A 21251-nucleotide genomic window follows, 5' to 3' on the forward strand; every position below is an offset into this window, starting at 1 on the left:
AGTCCCATAGAATGCAGAGCTGACCTTTTAAGTTGACTTTGTAGCTCTCTCAGTACCCATGGAGATGACATTCAGGACAAAGCAAAGCTTTCCAGCCCATATTTACTATGACCTAGACCTCTACTGTTGAGCCACAACAGCATTTAATTAATTCTTTCTACCCACAATTTCCAACTAAATTTGATCATTCTCTAATTAAAAAAGAATAGGTAGAAATGTTAGCATACACTTCTTGGGTACAACCCAGAATCTTTGTATAAAGGCTCACCAGAGGTAAAAAGTAGCATGAATCCAATTTCTAACTGTACAGTCTTTACATACCAAAAGAAAAAAATTATTTCCCATTCCCAGTTGATAGAAGAGAGTTGCCCTATAAAAGGAGACAAGTGAAGCATGATACTATATCAAATAAATATGTATTGCCAGGCACTGGTGGCTCATGCCTATAACACTAGCTACTTAGGTGGCTGAGATCTGAGGATCACAGTTCAAAAGAAGCCTGGGAAGGAAAGTCCATGAGACGTTTATCTTCAATTAATCACCAGAATACTAGACATGGAACTCTGAGTCTCAAAGTAATAGAGTGCTAGCCTTGAGAAAAAAGAAATCAGGGACAGCACCCAGGCCCTAAATTCAAGCCCCACAGCAGACAATATAAGTTCACCAAGTTTGTGGAAGAGATATAGTTCCAATGCTAGAGTACTTGGTTGACAAGCATAAGGCCCTGAGTTCAAACCCCAGTACTTCCAAAAAACAAAAAGATCATAGATCCCTTGAAGAACTCTTCAGATAAAAAGAAGAAGAAGAGATGTTAAGTGTTTTCCTCCTTGCGTATGTACATGGTTTTTCTTTTTCATATTTGTAGCATTTTAGTCTATTTTATTTCTGTACCCAAGTATACTTATGACGTTGTTCCAGGAATTCCTTCTTACTCTTTTATTTATCATTACTTAAACTGATAAGCTTATTGCCAACATTTATATTTCATTCTAATAGAAAGGTTTAAAAGATTAAATGTAAATGTAGTTGTTACTATATTATGTCCAACCATGTCAAGATTTCCTTTGAAAAGAAATACATATTTTCTGGAGTTATTAATGGCTTCCTAAAAATGACAAGGCAAAAAAATGTACTAAAGAAAATAAAATTATAGCTAGACAACCTCCTAAAGGAAGGACAGAAAAAAAGAAAGAATATAGAAATAAAGATTGTTGTGATTTCTTTCTTCCCATCGGACTAGTGTAGCTACCTGAGCAAGACCCAGAGTGAAAGAATATAGTATGTAATTTGACATTATATGTGAAATGCTCATTTAAGTGTACTTATTAGGCTACTTTATACTTTGTGCACATTTCACCCAGATTTTAGACCTAGCACCATGTCGAAGTACAGCTAATAACATGGCAGTCTCTTTGGGAGAAGATTCATAGACACGGTTAAAAAGATGATTCAGTGGCATTGTGGTTCAAAGGTAGAGTACTAGCCTTGAGCAAAAACAAAAGAGCTCAGGGACAGTGCCCAGGCCCCAAGTTCAAGACCCATGACCAACAAAAATAAATAAATAAGTAAAATATGAGGTCCCTACATCTTGCCCTCAGTGTCTCCTATAGCTAAAGATTGTGATGCTTAACCGACAGGTTTGTGCTTTATTTTCCTCCTGAAAATTACAGTTGTAACCAGGAGGCTGAGATCTGTGGATTACTCCTGGGCTGGAAAGTCCAGACTATTATCGCCAATTAACCCTCCAAAAGCCAGAAGTGAAGCTGTCATTTAAATGGTAGTGCAGTAACCCTGAGCAGAAGCATTCAAGGATAGTGCCTAGGCCCTGAGTTCGAGCCCCAGAACTGGTACACACACACACACAAATCATAACACATTTTTGAAATATGAAATCATGCATTCTTGAACTTGCTGAGCTCTTCTTGCCCTTGTGTCCTGTTTCTTTCTGTCGCTTCATGGCACATGTCTGAGATTGACTCCTTTGGGAGCCTGCCAATCTGACCCTGAAATGAGAATGTCTGAAAAACCATAGCAAATAGAAGGCTCTCAAAGATACCTACTGATTTTGGATTGTAGACATTTTATCTAAACCTATTGTTTCTACTCCTTGACATGGATGGACAGAGAGAATAAAATGTTGAGGTTTGGGGCTGGGAAAGTGGTTCAGTGGTAGAGTGTTTGCCTTGCATGCATGAGGCCCTGGGTTCGATTCCTCAGTACACATGAGCAAAAAAAGCCAGAAGTGGAACTGTGGCTCAAGTGGTAGAGCGCTAGCCTTGAGCTGAAGAACTGAGGGACAGTGCCTAGGCCCAGAATTCAGGCCCTACAACCAACAAAAAAATTTTTTTGAATTTTGCTGGGCACCAGTGGCTCATGCCTGTCATCCTAGCTACTTAGGAGGCTGAGATCTGAGATTCACAGTTCAAAGCCAGCCCAGACAGAAAAGTCTATGAGAGTCTTACCTCAAATAAACCACCAGAAAACCTGAAGTGGTGCTGTGGCTCAAGTGGTAGAGCACTTGCCTTGAGCTGAAGAGCTGAAGGACAGCACCCAGGCCCAGAGTTCACGCCTCACAACTGGCCAAAAAAGAAAAAAAAAGTTGAGGTTTATGTTTATAGATGAGTGGCGTATGACCAGTAGGGCAAAATCAGAGGAGAATTAATTTTAACAAAACCATACTCACCAAGTGTAACCCTGAGAGGAAGGAAAACAGTAATTCTAATATGGAAGTGCTGGATTCTAAAACACCTTGCCAAGGAAAGCCATCTTCTACAAGAACTTATATAATCATTCTCATCGATGGTAAGAATTGCAAAAGCTCAAAATCATCTGTCACAAACTATTTGAAGAGGCTGAAAACACATTCAAAATTAACTCACGTCGGTGTCCTACGAGGATAAATAAAATCTTTATAGGTAGAAATTCTAGGATTTCAGGATAACTTTGTAAGTAGAATTCAGTTCTGAGTATGTCTGTTTTAGCTAGTTTGTCTGTTGTTCATGTCTGAACTCCATGTTATGAAGTAATTAAAAAGCTAATTTGTCTTTCTTTTTGTTTGAACACAACGACAACAGTGTCTTTCTCAGCTGGCTTCTCTTCTTCATTCTTTGGTCTCTGGTTGAGTGGAAACCTGCTCCATTTTCCTGCCTTCATTTCTTCTTCCTCTGGAGTGAGTCTTTCTCTAAAACGTAGCCTGGTCAGGTAATTCTATTTGCATTTCACCTTTGACTTAAATATACCAATTTACAACTTGGATGCTAAGATTCCCTTAAAACGGACTAAAACTTTTAGCTGTGACCTCATGATTTAAGAGAAATAGAGTCCATTTCCTTAGAACATTCATATGAAAGAGAAATATTTATCTCCTATATTTCAAATAATTGATAATAACTACTTTCCATGGCTCCTAGCATCATGTTCCTAACTATAGTTTCTAAAATTTTAAAACACCTTTTCAGCCAATTTGGCAGCTCTTACCTACATTTTCCAATGTAAGTAAAAAGAAAACCAAATCTGATTTGTGGCTTTCCAAGTTAAATAGGTATAGCTCTCTAATAGAACGTCAAAAATTCATATCACAGGAGAAATCTAAAAACTCAGTAAATTTAAGACAAATCTGAAATGCTTCACATGATGCACTGTTTAGCAATGCATTTTCAATGCTAGATTGCAATATTCGTGTTAGAAATATATCCACTTAGTCTGGTATCTGTAGCTAAATGCAGTTGGTATTAGCTCTGCCTTCTGGATGAGACCAGCAAGTTGCCAGAAAAAACAGGACTATTTCAGTGAAACACATTTATTTTCTACGAACGACCTTTTGCCCAGTACTAATAGAAGCAAATGCTGGAAAAAACATAAATAGGAAACAGAAATTTGGATCTTCATCCAAATGAAATGAATCATGTGATAGAAAATAAAGACTCAGAGCTATGTAACTGTTCTGGGTGTATTTTGCATTTTCTTCCCCAAGATTTCCACATCTTTTTACCTACTTCATCTCTTATATGTATGATTTGTAACAAATGTGTATTTTCACAGAACAAGGTTCTATTGATGTCCTTCTCAATTACCCAGTGTACCCTGAGGAAATACAAAATAGTTTCGGCTACCTAGAACTAAGACAGAGAGACTCCAGGTCAAGTTGATTTTGAGAGTTAGAGAAAGTGCTACAGGGAGTAAGACAGGGAGAAGGTGGCAACCAATAAAAGAACGTGTTACTAAGCAAGTCTCCATATGTTTGTAAACACTCATTGGGCAAACCCTGGGAGCCACTAGAGAATGCATACTTCTGGCAGACGCTACCTGAAGCATGAGTGAATCTGAGCACTGTTCTTGCACCAATGCTCACTGCTCCTGGAATGTGAACTCTGAACTTCCAACCTGTCTTTGGGTACACAAGTTGACACCTGCAGGCACAGAAAGGCCTTAGGAAAAGAGATGCAGTGTTGGCAGCTGGCATATGCTAAGGAAATAAAGTCAAACTAGACACAAAGTGATTGCTCACGCCTGTAAGCCCAGCTACTCAGGAGACTTGAGATCTAAGGATCATGAGTTAGAGCCAGCAGACAAATTTGAGAGTCTCTTTCTCTTTTCGCCAGTTAGCCAGTAAAAAAAAAAAAACAGAAGTAGAGGAGTGGCTCAAGTGATAGCATCAACTGTGAGTGGAAAAGCTAAACAAGAGCATGAGGCGCTGAGTTCAAGCCCAGGACACACACACATACACACACACACACACACACACACACACACACACACACACACACACACACACACACACACACACACAGTCCAGTCGACATGGTGAAGAGCTCTAAAGAAAGTTCATTCTGCGAGGATTATAATGTTTATTAATCCCCAAATGAACTATTTTTAAATAATTTTCAGAAACATAGAAATAGGGTACATTCTCGCAAACAGGCATCATCCAATGTGACGTTCAATAAACAGTAAGTCCTTGGTGAAAGCAAGGGCTCAAATGCTCTATGTACTTCCAGCTACATAAAATCAAATAACAACTTAATGGTCCTGTTAAGTCCACCCACTTCTTACCACAAAGGTAAAGTGTATTGAACACCAAATTGATACCAACAAAACAATAGGTATGGTGGCTTCTTTAGACCTCAAAATTTAAATGGCCACCACCTACTAATGTTTTCTGCTTGCTCTTTACAGGACTTGAGGCCAGGAGATGTATCTGGCAAGCGGAACCTCTGGGAAAAGCAATCTGTGGATAAGGTCACTTCCACCACTAAGGTAATCTATGGGGAAGACTGATGTTTCAGCGATGGATTTTCCTTAAGAGTCTTGCAGTGTAATGTCCTGAGGTCAAATATCACTACCCCACAAGTCTGTGTCTCTATAACCATGAGTTTCTGAAAGACCAATATGTCAGACCAGTGAAAGAAAAAGTTTACAGAGCCTTTGGCCTTGCAGGTCTGTCGGGCACACAACATACATAGCTCAAGCCCGAGGAATGATTCCCAGTAAGATAGCCTAGTGGTAGAAAGGTAGGTAGAGACACTCAGATGGAATAATCATGGTATCCATGTCTTTGCAAGATCCCAGCTTTGCTCTAGTCATTTGGGAAAAACAGATCCCTTAGGGGCAGAATGTCTTCTCCTTCAGTGACTCCACAGCTTCTTTCTGGAACTATCCTTGGGTACTGCTTGCAGTCCCAGACTAAAAGTTGCTAAGGCCAAAATTAAAGTGATTCAAAAGTAAGGAAATGTTGTTCTCCTGTGAAAACTAATGGTGAAGAATGCTTGGATTTCTCATAGGTATTCATTCTTCAGAGAGGATACCTGGGCTACAAATAGGACAAGAAAGGCCCCTAATTCAGATCTTTATCATAGCTCTTTCTTATCTCAACAAGTGCTCCCAGTCTTCTCCTGTAATGCAGAGAAAATCCGTAAGATTAGAACAGCCTGCTTATGAGATGACACAGAACTCTAGGGAGCAAGGCACTTCTTAAGGAAACTCAAGACTGAAGAACACATTAAAAAGCCAGGTAAGAGCTGGGCACCAGTGGCTCACACCTGTAATCCTAGCTACTCAAAAGGCTGAGATCTGAGGAGCTCAGTTCAAAGCTAGCCTGGGCAGGAAAGTCTGTGAGACTCCTCTAAAAAAAAAAAAAAAAAATCCAGGCAAGGTGGTACATGCCTATAATCCCAGCACACAGAAGGCTGATTATCAAGACCTTGTTTCAAGAAAGAGAAGAAGAGGAAGAAGAAGAAGAAATCAAAGATAATGACCATTAGAGAATCATTCTCTGAAATGAGAGAATTAGTTCCCCCTTTCCTACTGTCCACATGTTCTTAAATCTGACACAGCTATACATTGCTCCATCTTTTCCAAGTAGTTGTATATTGTTTTTACAATCCAACACAATCCAGCCTCTCCACTTAAAGTGACTTAAATAAGGTCAGTTTCTCAAATAAATGCTACATGGATTACAAGTACCCAGTAATAATGACCATCACTAAAAACTACTAGCAGTGAGCGGGAGTGTCAGCTATAGGCCAGGTGCTGCTGTGATTTCACTGGCTGCTCCAGCCAGCATGTGAAGGAAGGGGCAGTCCATTCCCAAAAGCACTGGGAAATTAACTTTGGATTGACACTCATTCTTAACCATCATCTCTATCACTTTTAAAGGGCTGCATATTTGACAGGAAATGTAACATTTCTTAAGAAATTCCCTGGGGAATTGTCTATTGGCGGTGGGGAAAGGAGGAGATCTTTGTTTGTTCTTAAACATAGAATGAGCTTGTTGGCTTAAGGCCTGTTAGGATCAGTCTCCTATCTAACCTTTCAGAAGTAGCGCTCCAAGTGCTTAGACAGCCTCATTTCTAAGCAGGGGGTGTCAGCGGTCCAAAGTCTATCATCTCAGATAGAATGGCACCCTCCCGAGCACATTGTCTTAGTCACAGCTCTGGGAAGTTAAGCAAAGATGAGCTTGGTAGTCAAGACCACCACTCACCTACAATACAGCACAGGGAGAACTCAGAATTGTGCAACATGGTGGCACAAGGTAGAGGTGCAGAGCTTTCTCTCTCTCTCTCTCTCTCTCTCACACACACACACACACACACACACACACACACACACACACACATCACACCTTCCTCTTGTGCACTGTGGAACTCCTGTGGTAATTACAACAGTGACCAGAACCAGAGATAAATTCTCATGAGCTGGCAGGTTAGGAAGCTCTGCTGGGAATCGTCACACTTACTACTTTCTACTACTTTCTACTTACTACTTACTACTTTCCTGTACTTTCATTCATTCCTTTGACATGAAAATCTACAACATATTCAAATGAGATTTTACAACACATTAGCATTTCATGCCTCAGCAGTGACTTTGAGCAACTCACTGAGTAGGAAAGGGAGTAGACTGAGAATAGGACAAAGAGAGAAAATTACCAGGAGTAAGGGCTTAGGAACAGGAAGGAGTAAAAGAAGATATCCAGGAGAAAATGAGAAAAGAAAACAACCATCATCATTCCTACTTTACCACTATACATTGGATATGAACCTGACCAGGTTCATAGGCCTATTCTATATGCACACTAGACATTTCTGGCCAGTGGAGCTAGACAAACATGGCTCTGAATGCCATAAATACCATGAGTAAAGAGGAAGATCGAGACAGGAGAAGGGAATATAAAGGAAAAGAAAGGAAGAGAGAAGTGAAGAAAGATCAGCATAAAAAAGGGTAGAATAAAAGATCATAGTTGAGTGAGACAAAGGACAAAGGGAGAACCAATGCAGCAGCAATACTTACAAGATGCTAGGTTGGAAATGATCTGTACAACTTGGAGAGAGGAGAGGGGGAGGGAAAGAGGGAGAAAAATGAAGGAGGGGGTAACAATTTCCACAAGAAATGTACTTACTACCTTACTTCTGTAACTGTAACCCCTCTCCATCACCTTGACAATAAAATTAAAATTAAACAAAAAGATTCTAGTTGAATAGAATGAATAAAATGCCAATATTTCTTTCTGCTATAATATCCTTTTTTTTAATTTTATACTTTTATTTATATTTTATTGTAAAGGTGATATATGGAGGGGTTACGTAAGTCAGGTAATGAGTACATTTTCTTTTTTCTTTTTTGCTGGTCATGGGGCCTGAACTCTGGGCCTGGGCGCTGTCCCTCAGCCCTTCAGCTCAAGGCTAACGCTCTACCACTGGAGCCACAGTGCCACTTCTGGCTTTTTCTGTTTATGTGATGCTGAGGAATCCAACCCAGGACCTCATTTATACAAGCACTCTGCCACTGAGCCACGTTCTCAGGCCGTACATTTCTTTTTGAACAGTGTCACCCCCTCCCTCATTTTCTCCCAGTTTTTCCCTTCCCAACCCCTCCCCCTTCATGTTGTATAATTCATTTCCAACACACTGTCTAGTATCTCTTTTTTTTTTTCTTTTGATACAAATCATCTATTAGAACACTATGAGCTACCAACTTAAAGTTCTCTTCTCTCAGCAGGTTTGAGGCAATACCAGAAAGAACCCAAGCTCAAGACGCTGGACCAGCTCAATTGTAAAGGGCGAATTGCTCTGTTTCATATTTATGTTGATTTACTAAATTGGGTTCATTTTCTTTTATCTTCCATTATCCCAGTAACCCCATGTATATGATCACTATATTTAATAATCATATCTAGTGATGTTCTTGGTCAAAGTACTTCCATAGCACAAGAGCCTGCTTCTCAAGAAAACCATGCTGTGAAATAGAGACTTTTCTACTGCTCATTATCACCCCACATCTGAACCGTGACACCAGCCACATCGAAGCCAATGAAAGAAGAGCCATGGTTAAGGTTGCCTGAGGAATACATGCAGTATCTAGAAAGATAAACCACAGGGGTTCTTTTGTTTGTTTGTTTTTAAATACAGAAGTCATGTTGTTCCTGCACTTTAGAAAAAAAAAAAAGCATGGAAGAAATTATCTAAATAGTCAATGTTTCTGAAAGCAACCCATTTCAGATTTGATATATGTCAACAATGATTGTCTTTAAAAAAGAAGAAGAAAAAGATATACTGTTAAGGTATTACTTTTTTGTGTGCTGATTCATTCCTAAAGTGAATTATTATTTTAGGTTGACAGTGGTACTGATTTTTGTTTTTTTAGGCTGATTGCTTTGTAGATTTCTTGGGTAGTGATAGAAGCTTGAACCACATATTAGATTACCCACTTATGTATGTTTGTGCATACATGTATACAAACACACTAAAAGGTAGAATGCTTTTTCATGTGCTAGACTATGATATTTAGCAGCATGTCCTTGTAACCAGCCAGAATCACAGCTTCTTAAAAATTAAACATCACAATATTATATTAATATTTCATATTTGCCAAAATTTTAAAAAACATGGCAGATAGGTATCAATATTTTTTCAAAGCCTAGTGACTTGTAAAAGAAAATTATTGAAGAAAAGGAGATTAGAAGTGTCAAAATGAGTTGGAATTTTCTATGATATAGTATTTAGTTTATTATTAAAGGTAATTTTACCTCCTCTAGATCCAGTTAAGCCTACTTATTTGTAGTGATGAAATTCAGACTAAGTTGGCCTGCGTGATATCTGTCACTTCTCTAAAATTGAAGGACAAGAATTTTGGTGACAATATTACACAAATTGGAATTTATATGAAGGTCTAACAAAGACCAACTTTGACTCAATATCTGGAAACAGAGAAATAAACAGACTCTAGTACGTAGAAGGCATGATTGTACTTGTATCTGTATGACTCTGAAACTTTTTTTGCGGGAAAGATGTTGGTTACGGGGCTTGAACTCAGGGCCTGCGCGCTGTCCCTGAGCTCTTTGTGCTCAAAGCTAGTGCTCTACCAATTAGAGCCACAGCCCCACTTCTGGTTTTCTGGAGATAAGACTCTCAAGGACTTTCCACCTCAAACCTCATCCCAATAGATGATGGAAAAAAACAAACAGTTTCAATGTCTTGGCAAAGTATTCTTCTGTAGACATATACATACAGAGTTATGTAAACTCATACCTTAGTTTCAATTCTTACCACATAGAGAGATAGCTTCCAAGGTAGCAAGCAAGAGCTAGACAGAAAAGAGCTGGCTTGTGGAGTAATTACTGCCTTCCATATTGTATTTTTCTCACAAATCAGTAATGGGCCAAAGGAAGGAAAGGCACCGAGATTGTATAACTCATCCACTTTTGACAGAGTAGACACAAGTCTATGATAAGATATACTAGAATGTACATGACACGTTCATGTAAATAACTCATCATTGGAGTGAATTTGATCACAGTTTGGATTAAGGCCAACAGTAGGAACATTGCTTTGTTAAACTTTTGAACAAGAGTTTCTCCTGATTGCTATATTCTGTACTTTTTTTCCTAGAAAATCTAAAGAAGAGAATGTATCAATCCTGACTTTTATTCCAGTATTTGGATGGAATAAGTTTGAGGGTAGAATTTAGTTCTTGGATTTAATCTTTGGAATTACAGTTCCCCCATTTACTTGTTCAATTACAATTCTCTGTTATCATTAAGAGAGAAAGCTTCAAGCTGACTAGCATGTTCTGTGAATCTGCCATTCTTAAGAATGTTATAAACACTTGATACTGTTCACTGATAACTGATTGCTGCAATAGAAATGTATTGTGAAAATGTATCCACAATAAATGAAATTCCTCTAAATGGCTTGGTCTTATGGATTTTTACTTAGTATAATATTGATGAGAAAGGTTGTGTCCATTGTAATCCGAATGACATGACAGATGCGTCTAGGTCACATTGAATGTTAGTTTCATTCTTTAAGAAGAATTAATATTTTTACTTTTATAAATGCTGCTTATTTCAGGTAACTTTTGTGAGGGCTCAAGAACTTTATGCTTTGGATAGGCCTACTCATAATTTTACACATAAACTCATAGCCTTAAGTATCATGGGATTTGGGCTGGGAAGGTGGCTCAGTGGTAGAGCGCTTACCTTGCATGCATGAGGCCCTGGGTTCGATTCCTAAGCACCACATAAGCAAAAAAGAAAAAGCCGGAAGTGGCGCTGTGGCTCAAGTGGTAGCACGCTAGCCTTGAGCTGAAGAGCTGAGGGACAGCGCCCAGGCCCAGAGTTCAGGCCCCACGACCAGACCCCCCCCCCAAAAAAAAATGTATCATGGAATTTGACTCACCAATAATGTTGCAGCAAACAATAGGTACTTGAAATAAGATTCCTCCCTTGCTTTAAATGCCTAACCAGAAAAACATATTAATTCAAAATTATCTCCTTGTGAAGTTTCAGCAAGTTGTAAACACCAGAAATAGGTGGCAAGCAACTGTGAAGTCTTTTCTCCAGGAAATTTGATGTTTCCTCATTGACCAAAGATGACACAGGTTTCTCATTCAACTCCATCTTTAATAACATCTCAGGGGCTGGGAAGGTGGCTCAGTGGTAGAGCACTTGCCTTGCATGCATGAGGCCCTGGGTTCGATTCCTCAGCACCGCATAAGCAAAAAGAAAAAACCCGGAAGTGGCACTGTGGCTCAAGTGGTAGAGCGCTAGCCTTGAGCTGAAGAACTGAGGGACAGTGCCCAGGCCCAGAGTTCAGGCCCCACGACCGGACCCAAAAAAAAACAAAAAACAAAAAAACAAAATCTCAAAAGTCTGCAACTGGTCTTTGGTCAAGATGACCCAAACAATCCAAAGGAGGATAATCAGAGAATCTCTCGGTATTTTTTCCTGGATAAGGAACTGTCATTCAGCAATCATCAGATTTAAGATTTTTAGGGCTGTCTTCACTAGAGTTGGCCACTGGTTTCACTCCTATTTAGATTTCAGGACAGAATTATGCTCTGGCATAATTTAGTTATGCAATGTCCTTTTTCTTTTTTTTTTTTTTTTGATCCATGAATTGTTGTATTATTTTATTATTATTACATTTTGGTCATTCTGGGGGCAATGTCCTTTTTCTATCAAAGGAACACTGAAGTGATTTTTTTTTAATGCACATATTAAGCCCCGTGACTGACAAAAAAATACACATCTTTGTACATTAAGTATGAGCAATGCTGAGATTTCACATTTCCAAGTGACAGTGTGGTGATTCTACTGCTTTGGAGACTGTTTAAGAAACAAGGTTCCTCTCTTACCCTAGGCCTCTGTGGGCAACCGTGTTTCCAGTGCTCTCATTGGAGTAGCTCTGTGTATATCAACTATCTTCATCTTCATAATAACCTTTGAGTAGGTGTCCTTATCTGCTCCATTTTGCAAAGACATTGAAAAACAGAGAGACTAAGTAACTTTCCCAAGATCACAGGATTCAGTATTCTCATTCCAGCATCCAAATGTCATCATGAATCCAAACATAATCCCTTAATGCCAACAGATCTCTAAAGTTAGGGTCCATCATCATCACCTGGGGAGCGGGAGGTGGGAGGGGGCACGCGCGGGGAGAACTGTTGTTGAAATAGAGATTGTCTCACTCCATTGTTTCTAACTCCATAGGTCTAGGGTGGGTCCTGAGAATTTGCATTCTAACAAGTTCTCCCATGATGCTAATGCTGCTGGTCCCAAGGAACACCTTGAAAACTTTCACTGCACTGTGGGTGAAGAGAGAGATGGCTCCAACCCATCCCCTTCATACTGCTTAGAGTGTAGTGTTCATTTCCTCATTGATTCCTCACAGTAACCCTACAGGATAGGCTACTTACCTATCTATCATAGATCCTCCTCGTATTCTCTCCAGTTTACCGGTAAATGAATCAAAGCACAGAGAACTTTAAGAACTTGGCCATAGCCATGTGGTTGCTATGTGGCAGAATATTTGACCACCTGCAAGTGATCCCTGCATTCTTGCTCTTAACTATATCTCCCCAATGTCTTTCACAAGAGACTGCTGCCTAGAAATGTGCATCAAAAACATTGCCTCCTGGCACCAAGGGGAGAACCCAGTTACTGCTGTCTTCAGAAAGTCCACAGCCAGAGCAAGAACAGAGTGTCAGTTACAACCATGTAGGCAGTAACTTGGGCTAGTTAAGCTGACCTTTGCCCTTTGGGAACCCAGTCCATCCTCACCCAAAGCAGCAAGAATCTGGGAGGGAGAATGTAAACGGTGAAACTCCATCCTACCTTCCATTTTCATAAACCATCAGCTCTAGGGACAGAAAGATGAGCTTCTCTAGGAGTTGGGAAAATAGGACCTTGGAGTTTGAAACTGGATTTGAAAATGAACTTTTTAATACCATGTCTGAATACCAAATACCAGGATTAACTTTTTTTTGTATGCACCACGACTGGGGATTGAACTCAGGGCCTGTGCTTACACTGGCCTGTTTTTTACTCAAGCGTAGCACTCTACCCCTTGAGTCATAACTCCTTATCTGACTTTTTGCTGGTTAACTGAAGATAAGAGTCTCATGGACTTTTCTGCCTGGGCTGGCTTCAAAGCATGATCTTCAGATCTTAGCCTCCTGAGTAGCTAGGATTCTAAGCATTAACCACCAGAACCTAACCAGGACTAATTTTTACATCCCCAGAGGAAACTGTTTTAGTCATCTAACACAGCTGAAATATCACAGAATCTGGTCATTAAGTCCTCAGAAATAAAACTTCACCATTGCCCTGATCAGGGACAGTTATTGAAAAGGGAGGCCATATATATTATTATGTGATTTCACACCTAGTTTGGAAACCACTCCTTTTTTTGTCTGTTGTGGGGCTTCAACTCTGGGCCTGGATGTTGTCCCTGAGCTCTTCAGCTCAAGGCCAGAGCTCTACCACTTGAGCCACAGAGCCACTTCTAAACCACTCATTCTCTTTAGAGCTGATTTATTCTATAGTTGGCTGAACAAGCAGGATTCAGACATTCTCACTGTGCTACCTCATTTCCACATATTGAAGGGATGCTTCACCGTCATCCCCAAAGAGAGGTCTACAGTAACAGAAGGGATGGGAAAGGCAGCTTCCAGGTTATAGACTTTGAGCTGAGTCTTGGTTAGTACTTCAATGTATGACATTAGTAACAGTTTGAGAGGTATCATCTTACACTAGGCCACCCTACACCCAGCAAAAAACCTTGAAGGGCCTGAGGGTTAGCTTCTGTGATGTCACAAAGAACTGACTGCTACACTCACTTCATTTTCTCATGAAAGCCTCTGCTAAACACATTCAAAGTATACAGCTACCCAAAATAAATTAAATTCTTAACACAACTTCCATGGGGACATTTTACTAAAAATGAATTCTCCTCCTGATCCCAGGCCTTTGGAGCTTCTAAATGTGTCTATAGGGGTCTAGATAGGTTTTGTTACTTTTTCCTTTTACTCTACATTTAAAATAGTATCTTTCCTACTTGCAGCCTTGAAGTAAACTAGCCAAAAGAAAACAAAATTAGAAGAGAAATAACTGCTGGAGTAAATCTGCTTTTCCAAAAGGCACAGGCTGATTACATATGAGTCTGTCCAGTAATCTTCTCTGAATCATAGAAAATCCTTGGTAGGAATTTACTCTAGGTTTTATATCCACTTTAACTTGAAGGCAAAGAACTCCATTGCTATTTATGCTACTATCTAGAGGAGAAGAGTAAGTATGAAACAATTTTTTTTATTTAGAGTCTTTAAAAAGAAGCAAACATTTAAGAAAAATGTTTTAGATTTTCTCAGGGAAGAGATGAATCCTCACAAAACCTCCTTAAAATATCAACTCCAGCTAAGCTGTAACTATGCAGTGTAGCCTATGTAACTCACAGTCCTTCTCTAGGGCCTGTACTCTCTGCTTTCCTTGACAAGGACTTCCTGTGGCTCATCCTCTGCTCAGCTATCTAGAGCCCTCCCTAACCACACCTCAAACAGCTGCCTTACCAAAGAGCCTGGGCCTCAGCTTGTTCTACACTTCTTTCAGCTTTATTTCTCTCCATGGTAATTATCATTATCTCACTAGTTTAGATTGCTGCTTTTGTGTTTTCTCTCATTGGAACATAATCCCTCTTGTAGATTTACTTGGAAAATAGTCCTTGGCACAGTATTCAATACAGATTGGTTGAATTAAGGGTAGAATAAATATGATTTTTAAAGATTTGCTCAACTCCTAAATATTTTTATTATGAACCTAAATGATCTTCTTTTACTTTATGGTTTTCCTGACATATTTGGACTGGCTTTGCCATATATTTTTATATAACCAAGCTAGATCATTCCTCAGAGCTTTACTTTGTGTATCTGACATCCTATATCTTGTATAACCGTGATTAAAACCCAGCGTAAAAGTAGATTCTGCAATATATATATATATATATATATATATATATATATATATAAAGATTCCCTATGCATTTTCAGTTGCCAATATTACAATAGCACAGACTGGGTACATTTAAAAAGGATTATTTTGGCTTTGGTTCTGGAGGTTCAATATCAACAAGGAATGTCTGGTGGAATTCTTGTTGGCAGAGTCCTGAGGGACCACAAGGCTCCCCATAGACATGGCAGAGAAAGTGGGGAACAGGGTACCCTCTTGTTGATCTTCACATAAAACCACTGGCATTTAATAATCATGGGGGACCCACCTTGATGGTCTTATCTAATACTATCACCTCCCACACCTAAACATGTCCAATTGTGTTTTTACTCTTAAATTTTCACAATGGCAATGAACCTCTGCGGGGTAGAGCTCAAACTACAAGCAGTCCACAGAAGAGATTCTACGTACACATCACCTTTCAGGACAACAAAGAAAGCAAAGCACAACTGTAAAGACTAAATTTCCAAAACATTTTATCTAAGAAACTACTATTTAGCAGGCCAAGGCGTAATAAAAAAAAAAAAAAAGAGTCCAGACTTTTACATTGTTGACCTTAAAAAGGCTTATTTTAATAAAATTATGAAGTCTAAAGAAATGTTAAGTCACTTCCATACTTAACCCATCATGCCTTGCCTTTTATTCTTTTAAACTTTCTGCATTCTATTATCTCCATTTCTATAATATTACAAATCCGGTGGAAGATTGTGACTCATGTAGGCATTGATCAAACATCTACATATTTTTTCTAAGCTATATCTGGAAAAGTACATATCTGGGATGCACATAAATAATCAATAATGCCTCTGTCTGTTATAATAAATCACATTTAATTAGATAAGGCAAGATATTAGCTATGCCCACAAAAACAGGAAGTGTTCCAATATGTTAGCTAACTAAAGAGAATGTCTAAACTGTTAAGAACTGTGAGTCTGCCCTCTAATATTGATTTCTCTAGGAAGGATGCAGTAATCTCTTTTTGAGAACAAAAGTCACACTTTCACAGAATGGAACTCGATGTGTGGCCCAACATACTTTCAATTTAATCTTCTAACTGCAAGTAGTTGTTTCCATTGCCACTCTTATATCTGTGATCCAGACAAAGAAACTTCAGCCTAGAAAATTGTCAGGGGTCCTTGTTAAGCTGTTAAGAGACCACGGCTTCCAAAGCTCAGCACAGTTAACTGTTCGACTGTCTTCTCTCTTCCCCTGGCAAACAACTGACCAACAGAACGGTAGGGACACAAGGATGTTCCAACCCCATTCCTAGGTCCGCCTCCACACTCCTTTTCCCTAACCTCTCCTGGCGTCCTCTGCAGCCCCTTGATGTTAGGCCTCCACTTCCAATCTTTCCCGGATTACCTGTGTCTCCAGCCCAAACCTTGCACTGGCTCACAGCGTCTTCACTGGTTGCTAGGCGATCCCCAAGGGCTGTCCCAAGTCTTGCCAGGGTGGGGCCATTGCCCGGGTAACCAGTGACCTGCTTTGGATGGAGGGGCAGGTCTGGGACTGCTCATCTACAGTGAAGTTCCTTCCGGCCTGCGGATGTCTGGAGTCTCAGGGACCTGAAATCTCTTCCCAGCACCGGGGTGGAGCCCCCTTGGCCTTGGCTGAAGACTCGGGGAGAGAGAGAGGACGCAGAGGGCTCGCCCCCAGAAAGAAGGGAACATTGGAGGCGGCCCCCCTGAGGGAAGCCATCGCAGAAATGAGCTAGCTCCTACACTCTGCCCAACCAACCCCACGGAAGTAAAGGAGGGAAGAAGACTGGTCACCAGGCCCCGTGGCTTAACCGTGCTGCCCACCAACAAGCCAATCCAGCCATCGTCACTGGGTTCATTCGCAGACCTGCCTCAGGAATGGGACACCCGCCAAGCGCCCCTTAAATACCTTTGTGGGGCTTTCCTGGTGCTAAGGTTTTATTCCACCCCAGGTTAGCACCCAGGGTTATGATCCTCAGGCTGAAACTTCAGCCCCAAACAGTTTTCTCTGTCGCCTTTGTAGTTATCTATGATGCAACTTGGCCTTTCTTGCATGGGATGTATGTTCCACCATATTAGGTCTGGGAGCTTCAGTAGTTGAGTATGAAAGAATTTACAAAAAGTCCAAAGAGGCAAGAAGGGAGACCCAAGGTTTATTTGCTACCCAGAACGGGAAACGCGCAGCTACCATAGATAGGGCAGGCCAGAGTGGAGTGAAGGCTGAGTTTATATTTAAGATACTGAAGAAATGTACCACTGACATTTTAGTTCAAGCTGGAGTGATGGGTTTTTTCGAGGTTTCTGCCAAGGTGATTGTCATTTTATAAGTCCTTTCCAGGAATATATTGTCAGAACAGGATGTAAATAGGATCTTGCTTGGAGTCCAGAAAAGTTTCTCTAAAACAAAGTAAAGCAACCTCTCTTCCAGACAAAACGGAGTCTGTTACAAAATGGAGTAGGTTAGGCTAATTGGGGTTGAGGCCTTATTTCCCCCCCAGGACAGGGGAATTCATTACTTGAATGTTTACTGTGAGTGATACTTATTCTAGAGGAGTTGGAAGAGGATCTGTTTTCTGTCATTTCTTCCTGCGGAATAGGTTTGGAGAGTTGTCCTTGAAAGGTTAAGAGGTCACTCTTAGGAAAAAGCTGAAGTTAGTTTAAAAAGCAAGGTTGGTTTTAAAGAATACTCTTTGTTAATTGGGCCAGACTCTTTGGGATAAAAGTAATAAAGAGGTGGATGATACAGAATACAGAAATGAGAAGGCACACAATGGCAGCCTGGTCCTAAGAAATCCAAGACCAATTATTTAATTTTAATTAAACCAAGTTCATCCATATCGGAGCCCTTTTTCTTTGAATTTACTGGTCTGTTGTAACAACTCACTTAAGTTCAAATGTAAGGTTCAGGCTCATTTCCATAAAAACAGCTTTTTAAAAAGCTCATGTTATATGCAATATGACCTGCTGTAACAGATCAAGAACTCTTCTGTTCTGAAGAATGATCCCAGCTAAAAAAGTTTGGATTGTAACTGTATCCTCATAGTGTCAGGAGTTTGGGGTTCTTTTTTTTTTTTTTTTTTTTTTTTACCATTTGTGAAGCCATTTGTTGAGACAGATACCTGGCAGTTGAAAAAAGTGTACAATACCTGAATACCAATGCTCAGGGCTACAAAAGCAGTAATCGGCTCTCTTCTTGTTCATCTAGACAGACCATAGGCAAGAAAAGGAATTGGAGATGAACTAATTTTTATGGATAGCATGTTAGATTCTATAATACAAGTGCCTAATCAATTAGAGAGCATACAAAGGAAAGCTGATAATGCACAAAGAAAATACAATCATTTAGATGAAGGAACGCACAGATATAAGATAATAAAGTTGGTAAAAAGCTGGCATGCAACATTGAAGGTATAGTTAACTCTTTCTTCCCATGTTATAAATTGGCCATAGGGATTAGAAATTCATGAATGAGATGGAATAAATGGGGAGACCAGATGAAGAAATGATGGGGAAATAAGGAACTTACATAATCAAGATAGGAATCCATATCATCCATATGGTGATTAGTTAGGTAGATGCCAAGAATCAGGGAGTTTTAATGAACAGTAAGTTAAATTAGGTGGCAAGCACATTGTGGTTCTTGTGTAGGTTTATTTATTATTTGAAGACTGGAAACAAAGCCCAGTTGTTTGGTTTAGGAAGACTCCTGTGAGCAGGAGAGATGAAGGTATGGTTTGTGGCTTTATCCCATCTGACAGAAGATGTGGGCAGCCTTTGATTACAGTCTTGAGTAATGACTGATCCTTGGGTAGCGAAAGTCGGATCTGTCACAAGCTAACACTTGCTTTTGCACAGATAGGGATCTGGGTTTGTAACTGAGCTTACTATAAAATGGGCTCCTGGATAGACATAGCAGTTTGAGAGAATGAATTACAAAGGTGTTTATGTAACAAGGAAGGTTTTGAGTAGGACTCCAGCCTCCTGGTTGTGGGTCTGGTTGGGGAAGCACTGTCAAGGAGAGATTTGACCATGCCATTGGAGGTCAGGAAAAGCAATGAGTTCTGACAAGACTGCGCATGTGCAAAACCAGCAGCCCTTACGAACACAAGCATTGAGAGCTTGAAGTAATGTAGTATGGCTTATAGTCATGAAATAAAGATGAAGGGAAGTTAGAATGGAACAAGGAGTAGTATGATCACAGATGTGGCAATGGGGAGTAGAGGCAACACACCCCAGCCACCTGATAACATTGTGAACCATTTTATAGACAGTACCCCCAAGAGATGCTATGGTATGAGACATGGTCCAAAAGACCCCAAGGCAGCAGTATTGTTTAATGAGGAGAGGATAGCAAGATGGAGAGGTTCTTTGCAATGGAAGGGTGAAGAAGACGGAGTTCAAGTCTTGGAAAGTTCATAATGAGGTATAGAGAACTTTAAGAGTAAGGCACTGACAGATTATGGGAGTAATGATGAGGAAATAGGGCCTGTAAATTTAAAAAGAGGGCAGACTCAGTTGCCCCATTATAAATGAGATTAATTCACTTCTCTGTTAATTAATCTTTTGCTCACTAAGATTAATTACTTGAGGCTTGGCTATGTTGACAGTGAGGTCTGGAGTCTGATCTGGCATTGGAGCCAATAAATTAATTCATTAATTAATCATCAGTGTCTAGAAGTCCCAGGAGCAGCGAGCCAACTGGAGCTGTTTCACATAGAGGAGCCATTAGATCCCTGAAGGGGACCACACTTTCTTAAAGTAGGGACAGTCCCTCATCCAATGGCTCTCTTGTTAACCTGGGGCCAAAAGGGAACCATTTTGAGGGGCGGTCCTTATTTCAGGGGCCAGGATGTATACAATTGAAGCAGGTTCTATTATTGGCCCTCTCCTAGAGGCACTGGGTTGTTTGGCCAGACTGGGGTAAGACCTCCCTCTAGTGGCATTGCCAATAGCAGCAGCCATCAGCTTAGTCCATTCCTCTTTCAGAGGTGGTGTTCTCTTTGTTCCGTTTCAGCCTCCCTTTGTTTCTCATTCCTACTGTTCAAGATTTGTAAAGTCCCATCAACTTGTTCTGAAATGGGTATCTGGATCATTCTCAGGGGCCAACTAAGAGCTGAAGTTTATGGTCAAGGGAGCTTTTCTTTTCAAGTCAATGAGAAATCAGACATGGAAAAAGAACCTGAACTCTCAAAGGTCCCTCCACTTTCTGACCCCGTTGTAAGAGGGGAGAGAAAAGAGAGATGGCTTTGAGGTTTAGAGGGGTGCCAAGACCCAGTGGACCCCACAGAACCACAAAGAGAGGAGACTTGAGAGGATGGGGAAGATGGTGGCAAAGTGGTATCCTCTGGATTAGGTGTCAGACGATCTTGAGAGGAGAAAGCCCCAGAGAAGAATCCAGAAGTAGGAGGGCCATATGACTGCTAAAGGTTTGAAGAGGCTAGGGGAGGATGGGGAGAGTGAGGAGAGATTCTGAAGGGCCTGAGAAGGTTGATAAATTGAGGGATCATCTAGAGAGGGAGACCATCGGCAGATTGAGAAGTAAAAGACAAGAGAGAGTCAGAAGGAACGTGGCAGGTGGATCGGAAGCCTGGGTCTTGATAGAAGGCCAGAGAGGCCTGGGACTAAGGGACTTCTAAGTACTTCTTTAGACAGCAGCAGTAGAGATGGAGTTGTAGAATAGTACTAAATTTAAGAGAGCCATTGTCAGCCCTCATATCCTGCTGAGGCTAGGAACATTACAGTAGAAGATTAAGGTCTTTCCTTTGGGGTTGGTCAGGCCCACCTTCTTCCAGTTTTCAAGGAGACAGTCCCCACGAGACTCTAACCACTCAAAAACCCAAAGTGGCGCTGTGGCTCAAAGTGGTAGAGTGCTAGTCTTGAGCAAAAGAGCTGCTCAAGGACAGCACCCAAGCCCTGAGTTCAAGCCCCACAAATGACCAAAAAGAACTAAAAAACAAAACTATATGACTACCAATGGAGCATGCAGGGGGTTGAGT

General features: G+C 40.4%; 2 protein-coding genes across 25 annotated transcripts in view; both read left to right on the forward strand.

The window, feature by feature from the left end:
- Cald1 (caldesmon 1) overlaps window positions 1-10684 on the forward strand; it is a 220704-nt gene extending 210020 nt beyond the window's left edge. For 8 of the 9 annotated variants that reach the window (XM_069996817.1, XM_069996821.1, XM_069996823.1 and 5 more), the window contains 2 exons: window positions 5176-5256; window positions 8494-10684. In XM_069996817.1, the coding sequence (XP_069852918.1) occupies window positions 5176-5256; window positions 8494-8502 (90 nt within the window). In that variant the 3' untranslated portion in view covers window positions 8503-10684. The remainder of the gene's footprint in view (window positions 1-5175; window positions 5257-8493) is intronic. The other variant, XM_069996820.1, reaches the window with a different exon arrangement.
- Window positions 10685-16756: 6072 nt separating this feature from the next.
- Agbl3 (AGBL carboxypeptidase 3) overlaps window positions 16757-21251 on the forward strand; it is a 47289-nt gene continuing 42794 nt past the window's right edge. For 12 of the 16 annotated variants that reach the window (XR_011366949.1, XR_011366948.1, XR_011366950.1 and 9 more), the window contains exon 1: window positions 16757-17207. The gene's annotated coding sequence lies outside the window, so the exon portion shown is untranslated. The remainder of the gene's footprint in view (window positions 17208-21251) is intronic. The other 4 variants (XM_069996803.1, XM_069996804.1, XM_069996807.1 and 1 more) reach the window with 3 other exon arrangements.

The sequence above is a fragment of the Dipodomys merriami genome, unplaced genomic scaffold, assembly GCF_024711535.1.
Source record: "Dipodomys merriami isolate MVZ:Mamm:240054 unplaced genomic scaffold, mDipMer1.0.p SCAF_5, whole genome shotgun sequence".
Classification (NCBI taxonomy): Eukaryota; Metazoa; Chordata; class Mammalia; order Rodentia; family Heteromyidae; genus Dipodomys; species Dipodomys merriami.